General features: G+C 36.6%; 1 protein-coding gene across 1 annotated transcript; it reads left to right on the top strand.

Annotated features, from left to right (window-relative positions):
- The first annotated feature begins 382 nt into the window (after positions 1 to 382).
- LOC140139789 (inosine triphosphate pyrophosphatase-like) lies at positions 383 to 24,035 on the top strand. The gene is made up of 8 exons (XM_072161501.1): positions 383 to 534; positions 8,052 to 8,103; positions 11,332 to 11,396; positions 13,639 to 13,712; positions 18,375 to 18,406; positions 19,417 to 19,532; positions 19,945 to 20,021; positions 21,785 to 24,035. The coding sequence occupies exons 1-8, from the start codon at positions 469 to 471 to the stop codon at positions 21,924 to 21,926; spliced, it is 624 nt and encodes a 207-aa protein (XP_072017602.1). The 5' UTR covers positions 383 to 468; the 3' UTR covers positions 21,927 to 24,035.
- The last annotated feature ends 2,469 nt before the right edge of the window (positions 24,036 to 26,504 follow it).

Here is a 26,504-nt window from a genome sequence, read left to right as displayed (position 1 = left end):
AAACAATACCCTAAACAGGGATTTTATTCAAATTTCATACCCTGAATTTCATTTCCACGTAGTTAGCAATTGCAATTTTGTTACCCTTTTTTTCCAATATTTCATGTTTTTGACACCCTAAACGAATTACATGTACGCGCGTATCGTGCCTACCCACGAAAAACTACCCTTTTTACGCGTTTTCATTATCGCGGACGGTGTACAGGCCCCCCGGTAATAAAGAAACACACTGATGATCTCGCCGTCGACGGGGATGCAAAAATTTTTAATTGACTTGAGGGGGGACAAGAAATTTTGACCTTAACATTGATGGGGGGGACGTGAAATTATATACGTTACAAAAACTACAAGGAATGGAAGATACATGTTTGAGCTGGCAACTTTCAATTAAGCCGCTACACGAAGCTCGTCACCCCGGTAAAATCGAAGTTTTCTGTGTGCAGCTAGATCCTGTTCCGAGTTCAAATCATGGCAAATCAAGCTTCTAAACGGTCTTTAATATTTGTCACTGGCAATGCCAAGAAGTTAGAAGAGGTAGGATTGTGTAAATATATTCGTAAAGTTGTAAGACATGCAGAATTTCATGATAATGAAGTAAGCTTACCCCTGGCGCCACACAGCTAGCATTCCATTCAATAGGTATCCCTAGACTCGCTTGCCAGTCCTATATACGCCGTACCTATGTATATTGAGGACTGGCTTACGCCATTTTGGATGTCAATGGGAAATACACACTTAACGATTTGCGCCGGTTAGAAACTTGAAAAAAAATCTTTAAAATTTCATCAATGTATATATAAAAGTGGTACCAACCGTATTGTGCTTGCTAATTTAAGACTCGGTTGAAACAAAATTAAGGATCGAAAGCATTTTAGTGTCCAAAAGGCAAAATTATCGTCAAAGTTCTGCGAAATCGGCACCCATGCGAAGGGTTCAGAATTGAATCGAACGAAAATATCCGATCTTTGCGATCAAAAATACAAAATTACAACTTTAAACATACATGTACTATTGGCAAAAGACATTATTACCAAACAATACAGAATAGAAAATTTGACATCATTTTCTCAAAATATTGAAAAAATTTGCTCACTAGACATCGAAAAAGTACGCAATCCAATTTCCGTTCAAACGTGTGGGAAACTGAAAGTGCGATAATCGTGACTAGGTATCCCAGGCCAGGCAAACCTTAACGCGGCTATGTACTCTAGACATTGTTTCTTTCTCAAAATTGAGTTTTTTTGATATGTTTGTACTTTGTTATGTTTTTTATAAATACAAGGAATGAAAATCCAGATTTGCAAACTCCAAGTGCAATATTTTAAGGATTTTATTTCACTATTCCACTCGTGTTTGAAATTGAAAAGGAAAGAAAATCTTTGTTGTACCAGCAGGGTACACGCCACTTAACAACGCATCGCGCTATGTGATCGCGCAATTTGTTAACGCACAAATACGCTACGCACACGCGACACTTATCTGCATGCGCGGCGCATCTTATGGAAGCACCGCGGAAGCACAAAAACCTAGAGTGGTCAAATGGCTCCGTTTTAGCTGATAAAATGTGGGTTTTTCAAGTTCTTTCCCCGATTTAAATATCAAGTTATGAATGGATTTCGCTCAAACTTCTCAAGGGGCTGTGGATTTACCCGATGTTCACGTAATAATAGGTACAAAAACGAAAACTGCCGCATTCTCCTGTGAGATTCGATGAAAGTGCAAATGTGACCTCTGTAAACTGCAACGGCCATTATTTCAATGTTAATTTTCTCGGTAAAATGACGATTTAGGTACACAATAACTCAATAAATACAGCATCTATAGGTAAGCAAATATGATCATCGTAAAAAGCATGATCGACTCAAGAAACGGTTTTCTCATTTTTTTATATTTTGGTCTATTTCGATTTTAGGCATCATTTTGTGCGTTTGTGAATTTTAAAAAGTTCAATTTGATGCCTTATATGGTCAATATCTCAAAAATTAAGGCCAATATCAAAAGAATAAAAAAAACGTTTTTGGAATGGAGCCTCAAGATTGAGCTAAAAACAAAATAAAATATTTTGGAAAGAGTGTTTTTTTGTTATGATGTACCTAACAAATATTGCCAAAAACTAACTTTTTTGTGATTTTCTTCATAATTGTTGTTTTTACCCCAAATCTGTATTTATATTAAGATGTATTGATGTCTTGCCTTCATAAAAATGTATACTTTCATATGTCTTGCGCAAATAATTACAAAGTTATTGCACTTTTACTACATGCATGTCTGAGAGTACACAGCTGCCTTAACACATTTGCTAGTCAACCAAATTCGCCTAGAACTCAATAGTATTTTACATAGAAATTTAAAAGAACAGGCTGGTCAAGGAAACCTACATATGTTTTCTATACTTCACTTGACCCAAATATATGATTTTTTATGGTGATAAGACAATCGCACATGGAATTTTTGAGGGATTTTGAGAGCACTGAGTTCTATTAAAAAAGCTGCTATCATAATGAGACTAAGATCTAGAAACACCCCCGAAATGCCGTTTTGGGGGATTTTGCTAGCTGAATCTTTTTGATGAAAGTCAATCTTTGATAGGCATGTTCACAAAATTTTGGGATAAAGTACCAGTACTTTTTAGACTACATCTCCAAGTTTCTGGTGTCCAATTTTCAAATTTTTGTATTTCCCTATGGGGATTACACAGTTAAGCCATTGACTGTGAGCTACTGTGGTCGCAACTTTTTGGATTGAATGTCGCCCTCTATAATAAGCAATGTGGACAGTGGACACGTCTATCTTTGACAAGATGTAACTTTGCTACGGAAAGTGCTATGAAAAAAAGGTTTTCAGTTTTGGCTTTGTTTACTCAAGGGCTTAATAATTTGATATATAAAATGATGCAGTTTGATAGCAAATTTGAATTCACCTACATTCAATCATGCATACATCCAGTGCCGTACTATTACGCTGACTTTCGTATTCGGCAAGGAGACAAAAGACCGTTCCGCTTGTCCAAGCACTCAAGTATCAGAAGGATGGTCCACAATAGCTTGATTCATGTAACATGAATAGGGTTTCAAAAGCTGTCAAGTAGAACCATGTGCTTCTTTTGTCCTATTTGCCATCAAGATTTCATATGGAAACAGTTCAGACCCAGAACAGGATCATGTCAGAAATTAATATTTTGTTCTGGGTCTGATTATTCGGACTAGCATACATCCATGATGAAGGGCGAGATGGCCGAGCGGTCTAAGTTACTAAGGCGCTGAGCTCAGATCCATATAGTATCAATGCAAGATTCCTTGAATTACTTCAGAACTGTGGTTTACAACAAATGGTTATGTTTCCAACAAGAGGAGAAAGCATCTTAGATTTATTTCTTACCAATCGCCCATCACTGGTAAATAAATGCGCTCCCCTGCCTGGACTTGGAGATCATGATATTGTGTACATGTACACTGAATCTTGTACTGTACCTCAAAGAAGTAAACCAGTTAAACGCAAAATTTACCTGTGGAAACAAGCTAACATCTGTGACATGAAGAGAAACTGCCTTACCTTCCAACTGCAGTTTACATCCACTTATGACGTGAACAGCTGTGTGCATAAGATGTGGATCGACATCCAAACTGCATTAATTAACATCTTGGACAATGGCGTTCCATCCAAGATGTCATCCACAAGGATAAATCAACCCTGGATTACAAGCAAAGTTAAGCGCCTGACAAGACAAAAGAAACGTAGCTTTGTTAAAGCTAGGAAGACCAGGAAGAGTAAAGACTTTGAGAGATATCGTCAACTGAAGAAAACAACCAGATCAGCCTGTAAAAGTGCTTACAGTGAGTACATCAATAACATTATCAGCCCTGATTCAACTGCAAATCCCAAAAGATTCTGGGGATTTATAAACAGCAAGAAATGTGATAATTCAGGGGTCTCTCCTCTGAAGGCATCAAATGGTGTTACCTATTCAGACAGTGCGACTAAAGCCAACATGCTAAATAGTCAGTTTTCATCAGTCTTCAACAAAAATGAGGACAAGTCTTCCATCAAAGATAAGGGACCTAGCCCATATCCACCTATGGAACCCATTGTAGTATCATGTGAAGGTATCAGGAAACTTTTATTTTTTTATTCTTTTATTTATTTATTCACGGTATACAAATAGCCGGCAGGCAGCATAGGCTGAAAAGCGCCGGCTTTACAAAATACAATTTACACATCAAAAATATACATTATATATACACTCAACAATTTACTTAAAAACAAAACAAAAACAGAGATACAGGCAGAGGAGTAAAATACCAGCAGAAGCATAGGATTACACTACTTTTTCAAATTGAGTTTACTGATGATGAACGGAATGGTGGAATTCTGAAACCTGTTTGTTTTGCAGAAGGGTTCAGGAAAAATTCTGCCGTGCCGGAGATTGTACTTCATAGATCTCTGCTCAGGAAGTAGGTGACGGTGTCTTTCAGAGTTGAGGACCTGCTGGCCAAACTTCACGACCAGATCTTCCCTACGGTTGGCAAGACTGCTGATGTTAAGCTCACGAAGAGCAGACTCGTAGTCCTGATAGTCATTGCCAAGGATGATTTTGCAAGTGCATTTTTGAATCCTTTCGATCTGGTGGCTTTGGTTTTTAGTAAGCGCTGGATGCCAAACTGCACAAGCATATTCCAAAATGGGTTGGATATAGGTCTGAAAAATGGCCAGCATGTCCTCAACTGGAGCAGCATGTTTACGAAGAGCATAGAGCATGAATAAACGTCTACTTGGTAGACGTTTATCTGATCTTGGCATCCACAAGGCATCAGGCCCGGATGAAGTTCCTCCTAGACTACTGAAGGAGTTATCAAATGAACTTGCTCCAGTTCTGTCAATTTTCTTCCAAGCCTCAATTAACCAAGGCATCTTACCTGAAGAATGGAAAAAGGCCAATGTGGTACCTGTATTTAAGAAAGGAGAAAGAAATAAAGCTGAGAATTATAGACCAATCTCACTTACATGTACATCTGTCATCTGCAAGGTCCTAGAGCATGTATTATGCAGTCAGATTCTGGAACACTGTGATGTTAATAATATCCTCTCTGATGCGCAATTTGGCTTCAGGAAACGGCGGTCATGTGAGACTCAATTGCTGCTAACCATACAAGATCTAGCTGGCGCATTGGACAACAAGGGCCAAGTTGATGTGATCTTATTAGACTTTTCAAAGGCCTTTGATAAGGTCCCTCATCAGAGGTTGTTACATAAACTCACCTACTATGGTATCAATAGTAACATCATGAGGTGGGTGAGTGAATTTCTGCATAATCGCACCCAACAAGTCATCCTGGAAGGGTCAACATCTGGAACGACACCAGTCTTATCTGGTGTGCCACAAGGAAGTGTTTAGGACCTTTGCTGTTCTTGTTGTTTATAAACGACCTTCCTGACTGTATTTGGCGGGTACAACAGCCAGACTATTCATGACGATTGTGTCCTGTATCGCCACATTAAATCGGAGGAGGACACACGTTTATTACAGCAAGACCTGGATCATCTACAGCAATGGGAAAATGACTGGCAGATGAAGTTCCACCCCCAGAAGTGCCAAGTCATCCGCATCACAAATAAGAAGAAGCCTATTCAACAACCATACACTATCCACAATCATACTCTCGAGGAGGTAGACTCAGCCAAATATCTTGGTGTTAATATCAGTAAGAACCTCAGCTGGAACTATCATATCAACTCTGTTACAAATAAAGCAAATGCCACCAGAGCGTTCTTGCAACGTAACCTTCACCAGTGTCCCAGAAAGACCAAGGAGATGTGCTACAAGACCTTAGTACGCCCTATCATCGAATACTCCAGCATAATATGGGATCCTTCAACATCATGCAATGTCCAAAAGCTGGAGATGGTACAACGGCGCTTTGCACGGTTTGTTTATGGGGACTACAGAACCACCAGTAGTGTTACTGCCATGTTAGACCAACTCCAGTGGCCCACCCTTCAGGAACGCCGTGCACAGACCAAAGTGGTGATGATGTTCCGGATAGTTAACCATCTAGTTGATGTTCCCCATACCTATCTGATTCCAACTATAGCACTGAGAGGACACTCAATGAGATACTTGATTCCCTTCGCCAGGACAGTTGTGTACCGGCAGTCATTCTTTCCGGACACCATTAGGCTATGGAATAACCTGCCTCAAGATCTCATCAACTGCACATCCGTAGCTGGATTCAAGCAAGGTGTGCAGACCATCAAGCCCGTTAAGCCAGCCTGGTTTTTTATCGCACAGTAGTTTGTAGAACCTTATCACCTGCACTGTATATATCTTCACTTGGCATGCACACAGCCATCACAGTACGTGATACGCCAGAGGCGGACTGTACTTTATGGAAGAGAGAGAGAGAGTATCTATTAGTGCTGTCGTCGGCACCGTTTTTTAATGGCGACATGGCAATATAATTTGTATGCCAACGTCGACAGTGTGTTGACCTTTTTTTTTTTTTTTTTTTGGATTTTTGTTTTTGATGTCGACATGTCGGGATACATGTACGTGCCGATGTCGACATTATGTCGACATAATGCATGTCGACGATGGCACTAGTATCTATGCTGTTTCGTATATTTTTCAGCGTTTCCAACCCTTTTGAAACCATTCTAAGGCATTCCATGCGCTACAATGTCAAAATTGTGGCTACGTCATAGATATCTCGGTCATCTCAGAGCATTACCTGGTTTTTCCATATAAAACTAATTAAGGTGTTCCATCAAAGCTTTCGTCGTGTGCTGCCACCTAGCGGTGGTTCCGGGAACGTTGCGTCCAGTGTTGCAAGGCATGAGATTTTGAGGGTCATTCCACTTGGTGATTCAGAGCAAGCTCACAATTAACAAACAATTCTGCATGGTGTTCCATCACAGTTCTCCTTCTGTGTGGAGGAGCACCATATGTGACTGGACATCACGAATCAGCTGTAAAGTCGGCCCCGGTCAATTTTGTTTTATTTTGTGTTTAGAAAATATAATATATATCATAAGCTTTAAAATGGTATATCATTTGACTTCAAACGATATCCAGAAGCGGGGTTATGGTTTGTTGAACTCTGTTCCTTCAACAAAATTTTTAGTTTTATCGGTTATACATGTGTCTCTTTTTCCACATTTCTGGTAATAAATATCAAACAGTCATAATTGGCGGTCATTTCAAATCATCCCCAAGTCAACGAGGTTCAGGAATGTCCTCTCATTGTTAATTGTTGATTATACATACCTAGACAAATAACAATGCTTTGTTATCTACCACTTGAACAGGATTTGGCCCAAACAAACAAAGACAAGAACTATTCTACAGAAATAGGTAGAAGCTTATTATCCTCTTCAGCAATAAGTATTATTGATTGATTTAAACAGTGTTTGATGAGATACTTGTCGCACTGAATTGAGACCTTCACGCATATTTTACACTGTAACTCAGAATACAATTTGCCGAGTTTACGGCTCATTCGTAGTGTCCACTCACATACATGTATATGCCCACCAACTCACCAAGCACGCCGAAACCTTAAATGGCCTTATGCCTTATTCACGCAACTGCATTTTGTACTCGGTTCACAAAAATAGCCATGAGTCTTTATTGATGATGACACATGTCAGTGATTTTACAATTAATTGTGGGAGGACAAGATATTGATTCAGGTATCAACTATAGCTAAAATAATAGTTTCTCGATCATGAGAGCTCAATAGGCACGCAATGATAATTGCGTCGGAGTACAACGCCTACCACACACGCTTTGGGTAGTGCTGCATTTCCTGTGCGTGCACAATCGATCACGCTATTGTGTCATTCCACTAAACTTGCGGCATTACGCAGTGCATGCAGTACATTCATACTCTCATGATCGAGAAATTATTATTTTAGCTATCTATAGTGCATTTCAACCAAATCCCTCATACTTTTATTCTAATGGCATTTTTCAAACTGTTTACTTTATTTTGATACATATTGTTTTTTTACTTTCTTGCCATGTATAATTGAATTGATGTGCTTGTATGTTTCAGGTTATGGCGATTTTAGGAAACAAATTTGATGTCACTTCCAAAAAGATTGATTGTAAGTAGAAAAATACTGGTAATTTTTGTGTGTGTAATAGGGGTGTGATTTTCGGGTAATTTTGTGCCCGGTTACTCGGCGCATTTTTCGGGCAGGTAACCGGGTACCCGAAATTGCAAAAAAACAAAAAAAGGTTTTTTTCGGTTTTGTAGTGTCTCTGGACCTAGACCTAAATGCTAGGATCATGGTTGACTAAAAAAAAAAAAAAAAAAAATTGAATTTTGCACATTATTTTGTGTTTTTAATCTGAAAATTGATACAGGTATAGTTTTCATGTCATACTCTATTAATGATATCAAAATGCATTCAAATTTGCTTTCTTTGCTGCCCGGGTAATAGGATTATCGGGCGGGACTCGAATTCCCGGGACTCACTCACACCCTTAGTGTGTAATTGTTCACGCTTTGTTGATTTTGAGCTACTTTGTTAGTTTTTTTAATTCTTGATTTTAAGGTCACTTACAGACCTGTAAACAAAAGAATATTGTTTCTCATTATAGATCAGAGCAAACCTTACAACGTATAGCTCCTGAATGCCCCAAATTACTGCTAGATATGCACACAAAACAGCTGCCTCCCCAAATTGACATCACTTGCCACATCAGGGTGAAAAATAGTAGCTCTACAGTTCTTTTAAAAATACACCTTCTGTTTTGCACAATGCACAGGCCTTGAATTTTTTGGGGTACCCATTTTCAAGGCCTCTGAGTTCAGTGTCCTGTTTCAATACATCCACATATGGAGGGGGTCTACCAGGTTTTCTGTTTCCATGCTTAGGTGTCTGATGGATTAGCTTGACTCCAGGATCGTTTTTGCTCCTGTACGCATGCCCAGCAAAATGTGTCCTCCTCTCTCTGATCTTCTGTGAGAGTATTTGTTCTGTAATCTTATTACAATCTAAAACAGTAGCCCATTTACTTTTCTTTTGCACAGCCTTTTTATTTATTTATTTATTTATTTATACTTTCTTTAAGCAGGGTAATCCCATCAATGAAAACACTGATCTTCCTGGGGGCCCTGCAAGAGCCGTACATTTACAAATTAAAATACAACTTAAATAATATTTATAGTAGTACATGTACATGAGGAAAAATATACATATTTGAATATGAAATAATTATGAGTACATTATGAATTAAATTATCTTGGTTGAGGTGCACAATGTAGCATTCTTAAGCATGGAGAGACTCATTGTATTATAGTTACTACGAATGTTAGATGGAAGATCATTCCATATTTTAACAGCTCTAACATTAAAAGTACGTTTACCAGAGTTAGAGCTCCATTTTGGTTGATAAAGCATATTTGGTTGCAACATTATGTACTGAATGTGTAAATGTAAAGTTAGATGATAAGTATGAAGGCGCTTGATCTTTAATACATTTTAAAACAATAACTAACAAATTGTACCACCTTTTGTCAAGCTTAATCCAATTTAACTTATCCATCATTTCATCTGTTGGTGTTCTAATATCAGCTGACAAAATAATTCTTGCAAGTCTGTTCTGGAGGATTTGGAGAGAGTTTGCAAGTTCTCCAGAACAATTTGACCATACAGGGCTGCAATAATCAAAATGGGGTAGAGCGAGAGCATTTGCCAGCATGGTCAGAGTTGACTCTGGAAGATAATACTTAATACGATTTATGACACCACATCTTTTAGAAATATTTTTAGAAACATAATTGATATGGTTAGACCATGTTAAGTTTGAATCAAATATAACACCAAGGTATTTAAACTGGTCAACCTTTTCAATGGTTTGATCACAATAACTTAACTTAATATCATCAAATTTAGATAGAACATGCCATGTACCAAATATCATAAATTTAGTCTTTTGATATTCAAAGTTAAGTGGTTTTTTGAAACCAATCAGCAATATCATTCAAATTATTTTCAAGATCAGTTTGAAGTTGAGATGCAGTTTCTGAAGAACAAAGAAGGGTAGTATCATCAGCATACATCACAGATTTACATGATACACTTTGTGGTAAAGTATTTACAAAAATTATGAAGAGAAGTGGTCCTAAGATAGACCCTTGAGGTATACCTATGTTTACAGGTTTAAAGTCAGAAAGAACCGAGTTAATATTTACACACTGATTTCTATTACTCAAATAAGATTTGAACCATTCAAGTTCATATCCATTAACACCATACATACAAAGTCTATTTAAAAGTAGATTATGATTCACAGTGTCAAAGGCTTTCTTCAAGTCAAGAAAAATAGCACCTACAGCACGGCGATTATTCATATTTTTCAAAATATAATCTTGAACATCAAGTAAGGTAGTGGCACAAGAATGATTAGGACGAAAACCAGATTGACTTGGGGAAAGAATGCCTTTGACACTGAGATAGTCATGAAGTTGGTTATGAATTGCACGTTCAATAATTTTTGAAATGATAGGTAGAACTGATATAGGGCGATAGTTGCCAACATCACCTTTATCGCCATCTTTGTATATCGGTGTTACCTTGGCTCTCTTCCAATCAGTTGGAAATGTTGATGAATAAAGTGAGAGGTTACAAATGTAAGCAATAGATTCACAAATAATAGGAGAGGCTAACTTGAGAAGTTTGATATGGAAACCATCAAGACCTGTTGCTTTATCATTTGAGAACTTACAAATTTGTTCATGAACAAAGTCGGAGGTAATTGTACTGAAATTGAAATTAACCTCAGAAGACGAGCATGATTCACCTATGTCTTCATTAATGTCATCAAAATTACTTGCAAGAGTAGTGCCAACTGATGTGAAATAAGTGTTAAATTCATTAGCAGTATCTGTAGCATTTAAACTTGTCCCATTCTTTTGTATATTAGCGACATTTACTTTGACTTTACTTGGAACAACTTTCTTAATTGCTTGCCATAACTTTTGGGATCATTTATATTATCATTAATGGCATCAGTACAGTGTTTCTTTTTAAGATATCTGTTACGTAATATTACATTTATTACGAAGTGCTTTTGCCATTTCCCAGTCACTAGGGTCATTAGTTTTGTGAGCTTTCTTAAAATAATAATCTCTATCCTTACTTAATTTTATAAAATCATCAGTTATCCAATCAGGCTTATGACTCTTAATTTTTTTTGTCTTGAATTGGAGCATGAGTATTACAAACTTGATCAAATAGAGATTTCCAAACATCCCATGCAACATCAACATTTAAGGTCAGTATAATGTGCATATCATAAATTATATTATCATATTTCCTTTTTAGTACCGGAATTCCAGGGTGAACCAGATGACATATCAATAGCCAAATGCAAAGAAGCTGTTAAAGAGGTGGGTATATAGCGCCATGGGAACTACTGGCTTTTTAAGTTACTGAGTCCCTGATTGGTTAAGTACATGGTATAATCATCTTAGTAACCAATCAAAATAGAGCTTTGAGATATCTTTATTCTTAGTAATTTTAAGCTTTAATCCCCTTCAGCCCTGCTGGTCATTCATACCACATCTCTGATTGGTTCAATACATGATAGGTGAGAGTATGGCTCAGCACAGTGGTTAGAATTCTCAATTCTGGTGCATGAGGTCCCGGGTTCAATTCACGGTGGTGAAAAAAACTCACGAGATTTGACCTGGAAAAGTCTGGACTTAATTGGCAACATCTGTAGATTGAATTCAGACTTCCACTCTGGTTATATAAACCATGAGAGAATTCCGGCAGAGATCCTATAATAATGAGATAAGACACTCTCTGCAAACTGCCTATGCCATGCTATACCGCAGTTGAAGACAGGCGTCATCGCCTGCCAAGTCTTACTATGAACGTGTAATGAGAAGATACCATAGAATCCTACATAGAGGTCTGGGGTAGAGACGGTCCGAATTGACCTACCTTGACCTATAATTAATTAGAGAATCACATTTTTGTACCGCTCACAAAACAAAGAGTATAAGTCCGCCCACCGCTGTCAATCATTCTAATGAACAAATAAACAAGCTCTGGCAATGACGTAATCCTAATTATAAATGAGAAAATCACATTGTACTGTCTGCTGTACTTCATGTCTTCCAACAAGTGCCGGAGTGTCGCGGTCCTGATTCCGTCCTTAAGAGGGGATGTTAAAACGTTGGTCTCATGTACAAAAGAGCCATATGTGTACATGTAGCTCGCAGTCACTTTCGAGAAGAGTAGAGTATGTGTGAAACTCTGACTATTCCCAAGTCCCCCAAGGCTTTCTTGGCAGTAGCGTAGCCAGGGGGCAGAAGACAAAAAATGGAAGAAAAAAATGCCCCTCTGACAAAAAATAAAAGAGAAAATACAATCATTTTCCGTGCTATGCGGGAACATTGCAAAGATAAAGCCCTTTCCATCCTGATAATGGACAAAATTAGCACATCGTCCCAATTAAGCCTTTTGTATTGTATGATGCAACTGTTATTTTTTTCGTCTGTGCCTCCAAAATTTTATTTTGCCCCCCCCGACCAAAAAAGCTGGCTACGCCCCTGTTTCTTGGGTTATCCAGAGTTGCCAAACCTAAACAAATCATATCAAATCTAAACTCTTCATTGTAGCAAATCAGATCTTAGATGTCAATGAATTAGCTGATAGTAGGGCTGTTGTCGAGTAGAATCTATATTGCCGACAATTGTCAAATTTCAAGATCCGATGTCGACAAAGCAATATATATATAAAGTCAAAGTGTTAAGTTCAGAGACCACATTGAGTGTTGTTTATTGACACCAAAATATTACATACCATATAAATGCGTATATGTGACCGTTCACGGCGAATGAACCGTAAATTCCTCCCCCGGTCAATTCTGTTTTATTTCGTGTTTAAAAATAAACATCATAAACTTAAAAATGGTATATCATTTGACTTCAAACGATATCCAGAAGCGGGGTTATGGTTTGTTAAACTTTGCTCCTTCAACAAAATTATAGCTTGTTTCGTTTCTACATGTGTCTCTTTTTCCACATTGCTGGCAATAAATATCAAACAGTTATAATTGGCGGTCATTTCAAATCATCCCCAAGTCAATGAGGTTTAAGAAAGTTCTCTCATTGTTAATTGTTGGTTATGCATACCTATACAAAATACAATGCCTGGTAACCCACCACTTGAACAGGATTTAGCAAAAGCAAACAAAGACCAGAGCTATTAAAAGTTCTATAGCCATCTAAGGTAGAAGCTTATTATCCACTTCAACAATAGGATAAATGATTAGTGTTTCACTATCAAAATGAGATCTATGAATACAACCTTCGTACACATTTTACACCGTAACTCAGAATACAATTTAGGGAATTTACGGCTCTTTTGTGCTGCCGGGTCATATATATGCCTTGTCGACAACAGCCCTAGATGGTAGTGCCCATGGGAATAGAGTTCCAGTAACTGCATTATGGTTTACATTGTAGGATGTTTAGAGTTAGTGCTTCTGAGCTGGAAGTCTCAGTTTAATGTTTATGTAAAACCATATTTGTTATGGGGGCAGAGACAAAATATGTTCGGGGAAATATTAAATGACAATATTTTCCCCTTATTTTGTGTGTGTTCTCTTTTCTTAAACAGGTTAAAGGGCCAGTGATAGTTGAAGATACATGTCTGTGTTTCAATGCACTTGGTGGGATGCCAGGACCTTACATGTGAGTATGCGATATTTGCCTTTAAAGGCCCATTCAATGATTTGCTCATCCGGATGATCGTAAAAATCATCAAAATTCAGATTTTGGAACATTTGTGATTGTCATAGATGTGCTAACATAGCCTGCAAGTGGTTCAGCCGAAAGCCGTGTATTTAAGACAAAATAAGACATTTACACGAATCTGTAATTTAGATACTGACAGTATCTTAATTAGCTACATGTATTTGAATGGGGCTTCAACTTTGTCATTACTGCTGTTTTCTTTGTTTTTGGCCAAATTTGTCATTTAAAAAATGCCAATTTGAATGACTTATCCTTCACTTTTAAGCAATTTATAAACAATTTTAATTTTTTTACACTTGCGCTGGGATCACTGAATGGGTCTTTAAGGGGGTACTACACCCATTGCATTTTTTTTTTTTTGCATTTTGTGAAGAAATGAGAAAAAGAAATTGGACAAAGTGGTATGCAAAATGAAGGGGCAAATCTTCTTGTTCAATTGGTGGCATCGGTATCAATGAAGCGTACATACTTCTAATGGTATAAGCCAAAAGGTGGTACATCACTGATGTTTTAAATTCACTTCATTTTGGAAAGCTTACTATCAACAGATTTCGTTAAAATTTTGGATATGTGTTGCTAACACATTAGGGAAATAATGTTGATATGTAAAATGGGAATAAGTGGTCCCTGATTTCTTTTATGACTTCATGAACTTGGTGCTCCACAACTATCAAAAAACGAACCGGTTAAAATGCTTCTATTTTCAATGTTGAGCTATATTTTGTATTTTGAACTTGCAACATTATTTCACTGAAACTTAATTAAGCCATAGGTAACAGGTTACCACAACCACACTACAGCAATGTTGAAAAAGATTGTATTTTTTGTCACCTATACCACCATATTAGGTAGTTTTCCGTAAGCTTCATTTTTGTGATTTTGGTAACTATTTTATATTTATTTGCCCAATCCATCTCAACTAGGCAAGGTATTTTAGTATATCCACCTCACACATTTCCATTATATATCCAGTAACAGACAAAACATCAAAATTGATGCCTCATTATGACATGTGTGATATCACAGACTATCACATGTATTCAAAATTGATGCCTGAATTTGACCTGAACCAGTTGACCTATAACCTGACCTTTGATGACCTTGTAGCCTTTTTTAATCTCTTTTCCTAACAACACATTATAGAAGATACATACATGTAAGATACATACATGTGTAGTATTAAATTGTCTATGTGGCCGTGTATTTAAGACAAAATAAGACATTTTACACGAATCTGTAATTTAGATACTGACAGTATCTTAATTAGCTACATGTATTTGAATGGGGCTTCAACTTTGTCATTACTGCTGTTTTCTTTGTTTTTGGCCAAATTTGTCATTTAAAAAATGCCAATTTGAATGACTTATCCTTCACTTTTAAGCAATTTATAAACAATTTTAATTTTTTACACTTGCGCTGGGATCACTGAATGGGTCTTTAGGGGGGTACTACACCCATTGCATTTTTTTTTTGCATTTTGTGAAGAAATGAGAAAAAGAAATTGGACAAAGTGGTATGCAAAATGAAGGGGCAAATCTTCTTGTTCAATTGGTGGCATCGGTATCAATGAAGCGTACATGCTTCTAATGGTGGTACATCACTGATGTTTTAAATTCACTTCATTTTGGAAAGCTTACTATCAACGGATTTCGTTAAAATTTTGGATATGTGTTGCTAACACATTAGGGAAATAATGTTGATATGTAAAATGGGAATAAGTGGTCCCTGATTTCTTTTATGACTTCATGAACTATCAAAAAACGAACCGGTTAAAATGCTTCTATTTTCAATGTTGAGCTATATTTTGTATTTTGAACTTGCAACATTATTTCACTGAAACTTAATTAAGCCATAGGTAACAGGTTACCACAACCACACTACAGCAATGTTGAAAAAGATTGACATTTTTTGTCACCTATACCACCATATTAGGTAGTTTTCCGTTTAAAGCTTCATTTTTGTGATTTTGGTAACTATTTTATATTTATTTGCCCAATCCATCTCAACTAGGCAAGGTATTTTAGTATATCCACCTCACACATTTCCATTATATATCCAGTAACAGACAAAATATCAAAATTGATGCCTCATTATGACATGTATGATATCACAGACTATCACATGTATTCAAAATTGATGCCTGAATTTGACCTGAACCAGTTGACCTATAACCTGACCTTTGATGACCTTGTAGCCTTTTTTAATCTCTTTTCCTAACAACACATTATGATACATACATGGTGTAGTATTAAATTGTCTATGTGGAAGAGATTAGGCCTATTTAATTTATTCAGTGTTATAATCAGTGAGTACATTTCTATAGATAGTATAACAAAGGATTTAATGTATTCTATTCATGTATTCTACTTGGACGTGTTGAATAGAATAAATTATGGTTTGTTATGAAACACACATTTGAGTTACTACTGTCTGTTCAATTAGCTTAGATTCTTGAAATTTTAAGATATTTGAAAAAATAAAAAATTGTGGCCAAAGTCATCAAAGAAATGTGTTAGCACAGCCTTAGACCTAACGTGATTTATACTTTTCAAATTCCAAAGTTCAAGTAAAAACCCCATTTCTTTTCAATTTTGCCTCATTTTAGGCAGTTACTTGGGTCCACCAAAAGGGTTCGCGACCTTTTTACAAATCGAGTGGGACGGTCCATTCCCAACTTAGGGCATAGACCATATCCAGTTTAGCAAAGCAATCTGTCCACAAATCTGTCCTGCCATTTCAATTGTTATACCGTTCCGGTTAATGGATATGTTCTATTGTTGATGATGATGGTCCACGGTTTTTGTTACACGAAATTATATATAGCGATTACGTTTTATGCATAACATTATTCTGAGCATTATTTTTTTCCTAAACAATGACATTAAAATCATGGATTTCGTTCTTATTTCAACTGATTTACAATGCAAATTGAGTTTTTGTTTAATACCATCATTCCTCCCCAAGAATATCAGCATTCGCTTGACATTTTCAGAAACAGTGACTTTACAAGAATTGTTTTCTGTAACTTGATTGTTTTAAATAATATTTTCTTGTAGGCCTACAAAAGTTCTTTTGTTTCCAAATGTCCTTCTCATAGTTTGAATTCAATAAACAAAACGAAATAACAAATTGAAAATAAATGTGTAGTTTTATAATAGGCCTATAGGTCTACACCTTCTCAGACCCATTCGCAAAATAAATAAATAAATAAATAAATAAATAAATAAATAAATAAATAAATAAATAAATAAATAAATAAATAAATAAAAAAATAAATAAAAAAATAAACAAATAAACAAATAAACAAATAAACAAATAAACAAATAAATAAATAAAAATAAATACACAAAGAATGTATTTACATAAGCTGGGCCTATTTTAGAAAACCTTAGTTCATAAATAATAACGTAATGTTTCAACAGTAGGGTTTCAACACAAATTAGGCGTACTCATTTAGGCCTACTGGCAAATGGCTATTTTGCTGGACAATACTTCCTGATGCGGATGGTCGAATAAATACTATCTCATCGCATTATGACATTCGTCCCCATTGCTCTAAATGGATTGATTCAAAAAAGTTTATGGTACCCGACGTTCTACGGCTTTTTATCAAAATATCGCGGGAAACGACCAAAATTGAAAAGAAATGGGGTTTTAAATTGAACTTTAGAATTTGAAAAGTATAAATCACGTTAGGTCTAAGGCTGTGCTAACACTTTTCTTTGATGACTTTGACCACAATTTTTTAATTTGTCAAATATCTTAAAAATTCAAGAATCTAAGCTAATTGAACAGACAGTAGGATACAATAAACAAAAAATATATAGGGCTAAAATGATTTTCTAAAATGGTTTAAAAGCACTTTGTATGCAGAGATATTTTATAAGTTCAGGGCATGAGGTGATGAACATATTTATATACTTCATAAATTTGCAACAAAAAAAAGAAGATGGGTACTGATGAAAATCAGGGTATTATACCCCCTTAATGGATGGCAAATAGTGGACCTCAGGATAATTTCCCTATGCGATTGAAGAGTGCATGGTCATAGTATTTGTACTCTGTGTGTATTGTATTGTGCTGATAACAAGCTCTAGGTGCTACATGTGCAAAACTGTATAATGCTCAAGCTTTAAGATGTTCATCTTGGCCCCAATGCCTCATGCTTTTTTTTTTGCACCCTCATTTTCATGGATGTTCTAGTTCATATCAAAGGAATTCTTGTCAAATATATTCATGTGGTATATGCATGTACCTAATATGACATCCATTTACTGTTTTTCTTTTCTTTGCAAAAATGTTATTTTTATATTTAATAAATTATTAAATTCTATGTCTTTCATTGTAATATTTTCATGTAACCTTGGGTGCCATCAGCCACACGCTCAGCGTTCGTGATGGCATCCACATCTCATATAATTTATAATGTATTTGATTATCTGTATTTAATAATAATTTGTATATATGTGAGAAGAAACCAAATAAACTTGAATTGAAAAAAATTTAATAATTTAGAGTAGGAAAGTTTGATGAATTTAAAAAAGGCTTTGATACCATGAAAACCTCAGTGGTTTTTTTTTCTTCTTTCTTTTCTTTCAGAAAATGGTTCCTTGACAAGTTAGGACCAGCAGGTAGGTAAATATGTTTGAGGGAAATATTTTCATTTCTGGGGGTGATATCAAGATAGAAAATTAATGCAAAATCAGCCCTTTTAACCCTCTGAGCACTACCAGCTACTGATCTAACATTGCCTCTGATTGGTCAATTACATGATATCTTCACTTTAATCACCAATCAGAATGGAGCTTTGCAAATAATTCACGCCAATTTTTTTGTGTGGTGAAATTATTCTAACAATGTTGCTGATTGGTCCAATTGATAATGAAAACTTCATTTTAGCCAATCGGTAGGTAGTTCTCATGGGGTTAAATGCTGTTATAACACCACCTAAATAAATGTAGATATTTATATGGCGCTTTATGCCGTAAACAGCCTCAGCTTTACATTTATTCCGCCGTCATTAGAATATGCCAGAACCACGTTTGCAGCCTACAATTGGCCCCGGGCAATTGGCGCAGGGTTCATCAGTACAACAACTGTGACAACCCCTAACAGCTCCCATTGTTCCAGTGGTTTGGCCATGTGATCAGATGGAAGAACAGTCTAGCAAACACCATTCTGCAGGGAGGTACAGATGGGGTGAGGAAGAGAGGAAGACCAAAGAAGATGTGGATTGATAACATCAAAGACTGGACTGGATTGAACTTTGACCAGCTCATAAGATCAGCTGAGGACAGAGAACTTTGGAAATTATGCATCTCTAAAGCCATCACAACGTCGCCCCAACGGCCTCCTAGCTATGGGACATAGATAGATAGACAAGTTTTTAGACTTGATTTTCACAGCATGTGAAAAATACCATAAAAATGCATGTTTTGGGCCTTTAATTCCTAAATTTGACCAAATAGTGAAATTTAACTTTTATTGCCAGTTAGAAGTAAACGAATAATTAGGACTGAGCTGTGTTTCATTTGGCAGAAGTTAATAATATTTTTTTAATCTAAAAAAATTAGTGCTGAATTTTTCTAGATTTGGGAGTAGGTCTGATATTTTTTTTCATCTTTGCTTTTAATTTATTCAGGTTTACACAAGTTATTAACAGGATGGGAGGACAAATCTGCATATGCATTATGCACATTTGCATATTCAACAGGCAAAGCTGATGAACCAATCAGGGTCTTCCATGGTAAATGTATGGTAAGTAAACATCACTAAAATGTGAGTTTAACATCTTGAATGTTCTTAGAAATTGTTCAAAAGGAACAAAATCCACAGTTTGTCTGTTTGTGTTACCGGCGTGGTGGCCTAGTGGTTAGAGCGTTCACCTCACGATCAGGAGGTCGCGGGTTCGAATCCCGGCCAGGCCATACCAAAGGCTTTAAAAATGGTACCTACTGCCTTCTTGCCAGGCGTTCGGCATTGACAGAATGGAGAAGGGAAAGTTAAACACATGGCTACCAGTGGACTTACCCCCTGCTGTAGCTTTTCTGCTTGCAGACATGTGGCCTAGGGTTATGAAATGGAGATAGGCACCGCCCAATGGGCCGAAAGGCTTGGGAAGGATTTAACTTTTTAACTATTTAAATGTAATCGTCTGTGTTTCTTTCAGGGCAAGATTGTTGTACCTCGTGGCAAAACTGACTTTGGATGGGATCCTTGCTTCCAACCGGATGGCTTTGATGAAACGTAAGATATTCACCGTGTAGCTTGTAGCAATCCCTAAGGCCAAAAAAAAAAGGTTGTTTGTCCATAGAGGCTTATGAAACAGTTGGGTCGGTAGGTCGGATTTTTTACAGATATTGCACTTGAAACTGACAATTTGAAGACTGGTAAATAAGTCAAAACACACAACACTTTACTGGTTTAACTCTTGAGATGGTTCTGCATGTTATACTGTTCATTTTATTTACATTTTCTTTCTTTAAATTTATACTAACCACTGTTTTACCAGCACATTCAACGCAAATTTTTTTTTTTAAAGACACGGTTGGGACCAGAGTACACGGTCGGTCGGACGTGGACAAACAAAATTACAATTTCCCCCTAGTATTCTTTTCAATGAATGGTGGCAACATGCTGAAAATTCCATGTAAGCTTCAATGTCACATTGGGCTTTTCCATTCAAAATCCACATTACCCCCGTGGAAGATTTATCTAAAGTCTTCCACAGTGGGAGTATGAGTTTTGAATAGAATAGGTAGTTGGGTAACTTCTATTTGAAATACTCGCTCCACTTGTGGAAGATATAGGTAAAGCCATAATACAGGGGGAGTATGGGTTTCAAAATTATTAATCCTGACCAATTACATTTGAAAAACATACTCCCCCTGTGAAAAATATTTCCAAAATCTTCCACAGGGGTTGTGTGGATTTTAAAAGGAATAGCTCATTACAGATACGAAATTGGATGGGGAAACCTATCAAAAGTTCAGATGCTGTTAAGGGATCTAAAATGAGTGTTTATTGCGTTTCGATGGTATTTTTTGTGGCACATGAGAGCACCTCAGACCTATCGAATTGTATTCTGAATACGAAGCATGTGTTTCTGATATCAAATAATTTTCATTTTTTGAAAATCACAATATAATACAAATTTTATGACAAATTATAAAAATTAGATATTTTTTGATATATAACAGTCCTCGAAGTAAATTATATAAATCTAATGATATATTCTTAAAGTGTATGTAGCAGGGAGGAAAAGCCGACGGTCAATTGAAAATTTTGACCTTTCATATTGAAGATATGGATTTTTTTCCCAAAAGACCTAATTCTTTTTGGTGTTTTGGGAAAAAAATCCATATCTTCAATACGAAAGGTCAAAATTTTCAATTGATCGTCGGCTTTTCAACCCACCTACATACACTTTAAGTATAAATCATCAGATTTATAAAGTTTACTTCAAGTACTGTTAAATATCAAAAATATCAATTTTTAATGATTTGCCATAAAATGTGTATTAAATTGGGAATTTCAAAAATTCAAAATTATTTGATATCAGAAGGACATGCTGCGTATTCAGAATGCAATTCGATACGTCTGAGGTGCTCTCATGTCCCACAAAAAATACTGTTTAAGTGTAATCATCTTCACCCCTGCTATCATCGCTACCTTGTTGCTGATTGGCTCAATAAATCATAATAGGTTAAAGAAGATTAAAAAAAGGAGAGAGGATGAACAAGAAGTCACTTGGTTCCCCCGGCATTCGAACCTTAGACCCCTTGTGTGCCACACACAAGATCACAGACTGTTCACCACAGGGGTTTTGCTGGCCAGGCCAGCAATTCCACAAGTATATACGGATGACTTGTGATGATTACGTCATCACATCACATGGGATGCATCCATGCCCTGTGGTCTTGCTTGTGGTATTTTGTGGTAATTACAGGTGTTAGGGTTGACAAATTCACCGTTTATAATTTTACTTCTGGTTTATCTTATTCTTACAGATATGCGGAGATGGATAATAAAATCAAAAATACCATTTCACATCGATCAAGAGCACTGAAAGCCTTAGCAGAGTTCTTCCTAGACTCTGACGCAAATGGAGACTCAGGGGAAGAGCCGCCCACAAAGATACAGAAAACATGAGGAATGATGCATAGTACACTATGGACCACAATAGCTTCATCCCAGTGGCATAGTCCAATATCCTCAATTACATAAGCATAGTGCAAAATTTGACCTCAAGTTGCAGAGTATAAGTTTTTGTACCCAAATCTTCAAAGGTCATTCAATGAATGTACAAATGTATTGGGGGTTTAACACAGAATTAAAGACAGAGAATCGGGACTCGACCATCATCTTGATACAGGCATGGAGCAAAAATTGGGGGTATTTGGTTTCCCTCGGAATGCACTTGAGGCATTTATTGTCATGCAAACGCGACATGGATGAAGAGTGCATTTGAGAGTCGCACTTGATGCGACCTGCGCGCTAGTACCAAGACGCGTCAGATGAGACGTAGAATTGTTTTCGTTCGTCTCCGCGCACCGTCGGCAAGGACCCGAATACCCCCAATTTTCTCCCCGTAGCTGATGGCGCGATTGTATGTGGCGGTATAGATGAGGTGACCTATGATGTCACATGTTTTGTGTGATACTATGTATACAGCTTGATGCATTTGTAAACAAGTTTGATAACATTTTTAATAGTATTTGCTTTGAAATCAAAGTTAATGAAGAAAAATCAACTTCTTCCATGTAAACTATAGTGTTTTTTGCCTGACAGTTTTGATCTCATACCAACAGAGGGTGTATCAAATGTAAACACATGTCAACTCATCTATAGGGAGTCCCGGTTCTCCTTCTCTAATTCTGTGAGGTTTAAGAACTACGCCCCTGATAGATGAGCATGTTGTGGATTCTAGTGGTATGACAAGTACTATATGTTTGTCATAGATGTGAACATTTAAAACTAAAGGATGATATTGTATGTCCAGTTCAACTCTTTAAATATGTGTCTTTACAGAGAAAATGGCTGCTGTATGCAGGGTGTTTAGAATATGGAATGGTATCCATCAATGCTGTATAAGAAATTTTTTTTTTTTTTTGGGGGGGGGGTAATTTTCGCGCTTTTCGTCATGATTTTTTAACCCCGCAAAAACCTTTATTACACAAAGTACTTAATGTGAATATATTTGGAAATGCAAATTAAACAGGCACTAAACTGCCCAGAATTGATAAATTTGCAATAAAAAATACCCAGCGAATTCCACTAAATAGTAATTTGGGTAAAGGGGCTAGAATACTCTCCAGGCCCCAAACTGTGATCAGATAATTAAGTAAAATTGTTGTTTTTTACCTGTTTTCGCTAACTTTTCTGAAATGGAAATCATGTTTTACTCAAAAGGAGAACTGTCAATATTTTTTATGATATTAATGGTTACCTTTTTACAGAAAATTTAAGTGGATTTTTAATTAATAAAATCCACTATGTCGTGTACTACATGGAGAATGTTGACACAAGTTTTTCATTGAGTGAGACTGAGACGAATATTCGTCTCAGAGTGAGATAAACCAAAAAATTGTGATAATATCTCATTAATTAATGACATGCTTGTCTTGATAGTTTGTAAGAATGTACATCTTAACCCCATGAGAACTACCTGCCGATTGGCCAAAAAGAAGTTTTCATTATTAATAGGCCCAATCAGCAACATTGTTAGAATAATTTCACCATGCAAAGAAATTGGGGTGAATTATTTGCAAAGCTCCATTCTGATTGGTGATTAAAGTGAAGATATCATGTAATTGACCAATCAGAGTCAATGTTAGATCGACAGGTAGTGCTCAGGGGGTTAATACGCAGATTATGATACTTGTATCATTTGTCAACAATGACTGATACTGGGGAATGGGCTATTCCAGTTAAAATCTGTACACCCCTATGGAAGACACGACCTTAATCTCCCACACAGGGAGTGTAGACTTCAAATGGAGTCACTCTTTCAGGTAAACCCATTTGAAATTCACACTCCCTGTGTAGGAGATTATGTTCATGTCTTCCATAGGGGGTGTATGAATTTCAACTGGAATAACCCAATTAATCACCTGAAAATGATTTTAATGATTATATGTTACATAATGACAAAAGAACAAAACAAAGAGCCACTTACACAAAGACAACGTTTTTTACTACGGTATATAATTTTTATTTTATTTTAGTTAATGTTTTAGGGGGGAAATCAGTGGCGTAGCCAGTGGGAGCAGGCCCCCGCTTGTCATGGCCGTCGGTACAAGGTTGTTGGTGAAAAAAAATTGGGTTAAAATAGACAATTTTTAGCAAGTATAACAGGAAAAAGGGGAGATTTGTTAAAAAATGATGAAAAATTGTGAATTTACATATTAATACCGCCTATTGTCCTTTTTTTTTATTTTATTTTTTTATATTTTTTGCTCTTCACTTTTTAAAACCATGCAAAAAAAAAAAATTTGGGTCAACAAATCACAACTTCCGTCGGCAAAAAATATTTCCGTCGGTACATTTACAAGTTGTGCCCCCTCGGTTCCAAAATCCTGGATACGCCACTGGGGGAAATACCACCCCTACATCCAGTTTAAAACAATACTGTTTACTTTTGTCAGAGAAAAAACCTGACTGATAACATAGGCATAGATGTTTGCTTGATGACATCATATGCATAAATTTAATTTATTAGAAAGTCAAGTCCCATCTATTCAAATCATTGACTTATCATATTTTATTGTCTTATCCATATCATAAGTATGGGAAATAAATATGTTTTAATGTATGTTTGTTTGTTTGTTTAAACGGGCACTCCATGTGACTATTGTTTTAACCACACACATAATTTTCAGTTTTTACTATTTAATACTACCATTAAAATGAGTTGGGCCAATTATGGTATTGGACTATTCCATTGGAATTCCACACTCCCCTTGTGGTTGATTCAGGTAAAGTCTTCCACAGAAGGAGTATTCAAATAGATAGCCTATTGGGTAGTTTCCATTTGAAATGCTCACTCCAGTTGTGAAATATACAGGTACATCCATACACAGGGGGAGTATGGGTTTCAAAATAATTAACACTAGCCAATTCCATTTGAAAAACATACTCCCTCTGTGGCAGACTTTTCTTAATCTTCGGCAGGGGTATGGCAGATTTCAAATGGAAGAGCCCATTATGGTGATAAATTGTGTGGTATGGTACTTAATAGCAGGTGTGTGCACATGGGTGGCAAAACTCTGAGGTACAGAACCCGTGAATGTTCATTTAGGGGTTTCACTCGGGCGAGACGTTTGACGCTCAAAGCGAAACTTTAGAGGTTTGACCCACCTCAAACCCCAAGATATTCAGGGTTTTGCTGTGCCATGTGAACATGTTTGAGGGTTTCACTCAGAGTTTCACTGTATGATTGTGCATAGTGATTGGTCAGTTCGTATCATTACACCCCAAGCATGGTTGCACTTTGAGGTTTGACACTCAGAGGGAAACTTAAAGGTTTGACCCACTTCAAACCCCTAGATATTCAGGGGTTTGGTGTTGTGTGAACATGTTTGAGTCTTTCAGTCAGAGTTTCACTGTATGATTGTGTATAGTGAGTGATTGGTCAATTCCTAAGCCTATTACTACACCCCAAGGACATGTTATAGTCCGTATACCTTCCTCAAGTCAGTAAAGTAAAATCAAATTTTGAGATTTTCTGAAAAACTGTTAATTGTTGCAGGAATCTGTTATGCTAGTTGGATTCCGGGCATCATTTCCGTTCAGAAAATGTATACTTTAATATACTTCTCATCATTTCATTTAGAGATATACAATGAAAAACAATGTCTAAATTACTGACTTGATAAAGGCTCGGGTATTTCTGCTAGCAAAACCACCGTGTGGACTGGACACAACTCAGAGTGCTCGTCTGAACATGCCTATTGCCTAGTTTTTCTGAGGATAGTATTTCTGATGTATGTATGTGATCACAGATATTGGAGTGTTCCAATAATCTGTGATGTGATTGTTTGGCCATAGACATAATTAACCAAATTGATTCATTATATTCCTATGTGTATTGAGTGTAATAAATCATGATTTTCGTAGAACTAGTGTATCAGTCTTGCTAATATCAGCATGTCAGCCTTTTCTGCAATATTTCATCATGGTATTGTTCAATGCAGTTCTAATTCCTGCGTCCAAACCAGCAACAATAATGAAACCACTAAATAGATTTTGAATAATAGAATGGTATAACAAATGATGAGATTTGCAGTAAATTTTTCACTCTAATATTGTATTATTGAATTTCTAGTTTGGGTCTAACTTGCCAGTTATTATGAGTTCATAATTATATCAATTTTGCCCAAATGTAATGACATTTTGGACATTTCAGCCTTGCATATTGGAAACACTATTGTTTCTTTCCTTCCTCCCTTCCTCCCTCCCTCGCTTCCTACCTTCCCTTCCCTCCACCTCTCACCATCCCCTATTTCACCCCCCCCCCCCATCTAGTTACAATATTATTCAATCAACAACACAACATGGCCTCATGTAGTTCAAATAGAAAAAATGGCCCCTTTCAGCGACGGTGGAAGTGGTGGGACGGAGGGGACCCATTCCCCCTAAAAATCACATAATCTTGTCTCTGTAACCCCTAAAATTCAGATTTTGAATATGCTTGTCCCCCTTAAATTTGATACTATCACTGGCTCCCTT

This window comes from Amphiura filiformis, chromosome 18 (assembly GCF_039555335.1).
Source record: "Amphiura filiformis chromosome 18, Afil_fr2py, whole genome shotgun sequence".
Taxonomy (NCBI): domain Eukaryota; kingdom Metazoa; phylum Echinodermata; class Ophiuroidea; order Amphilepidida; family Amphiuridae; genus Amphiura; species Amphiura filiformis.
Note: the sequence above shows the minus strand (reverse complement) of the source record. Positions and strands in the feature narration are given on the sequence as shown.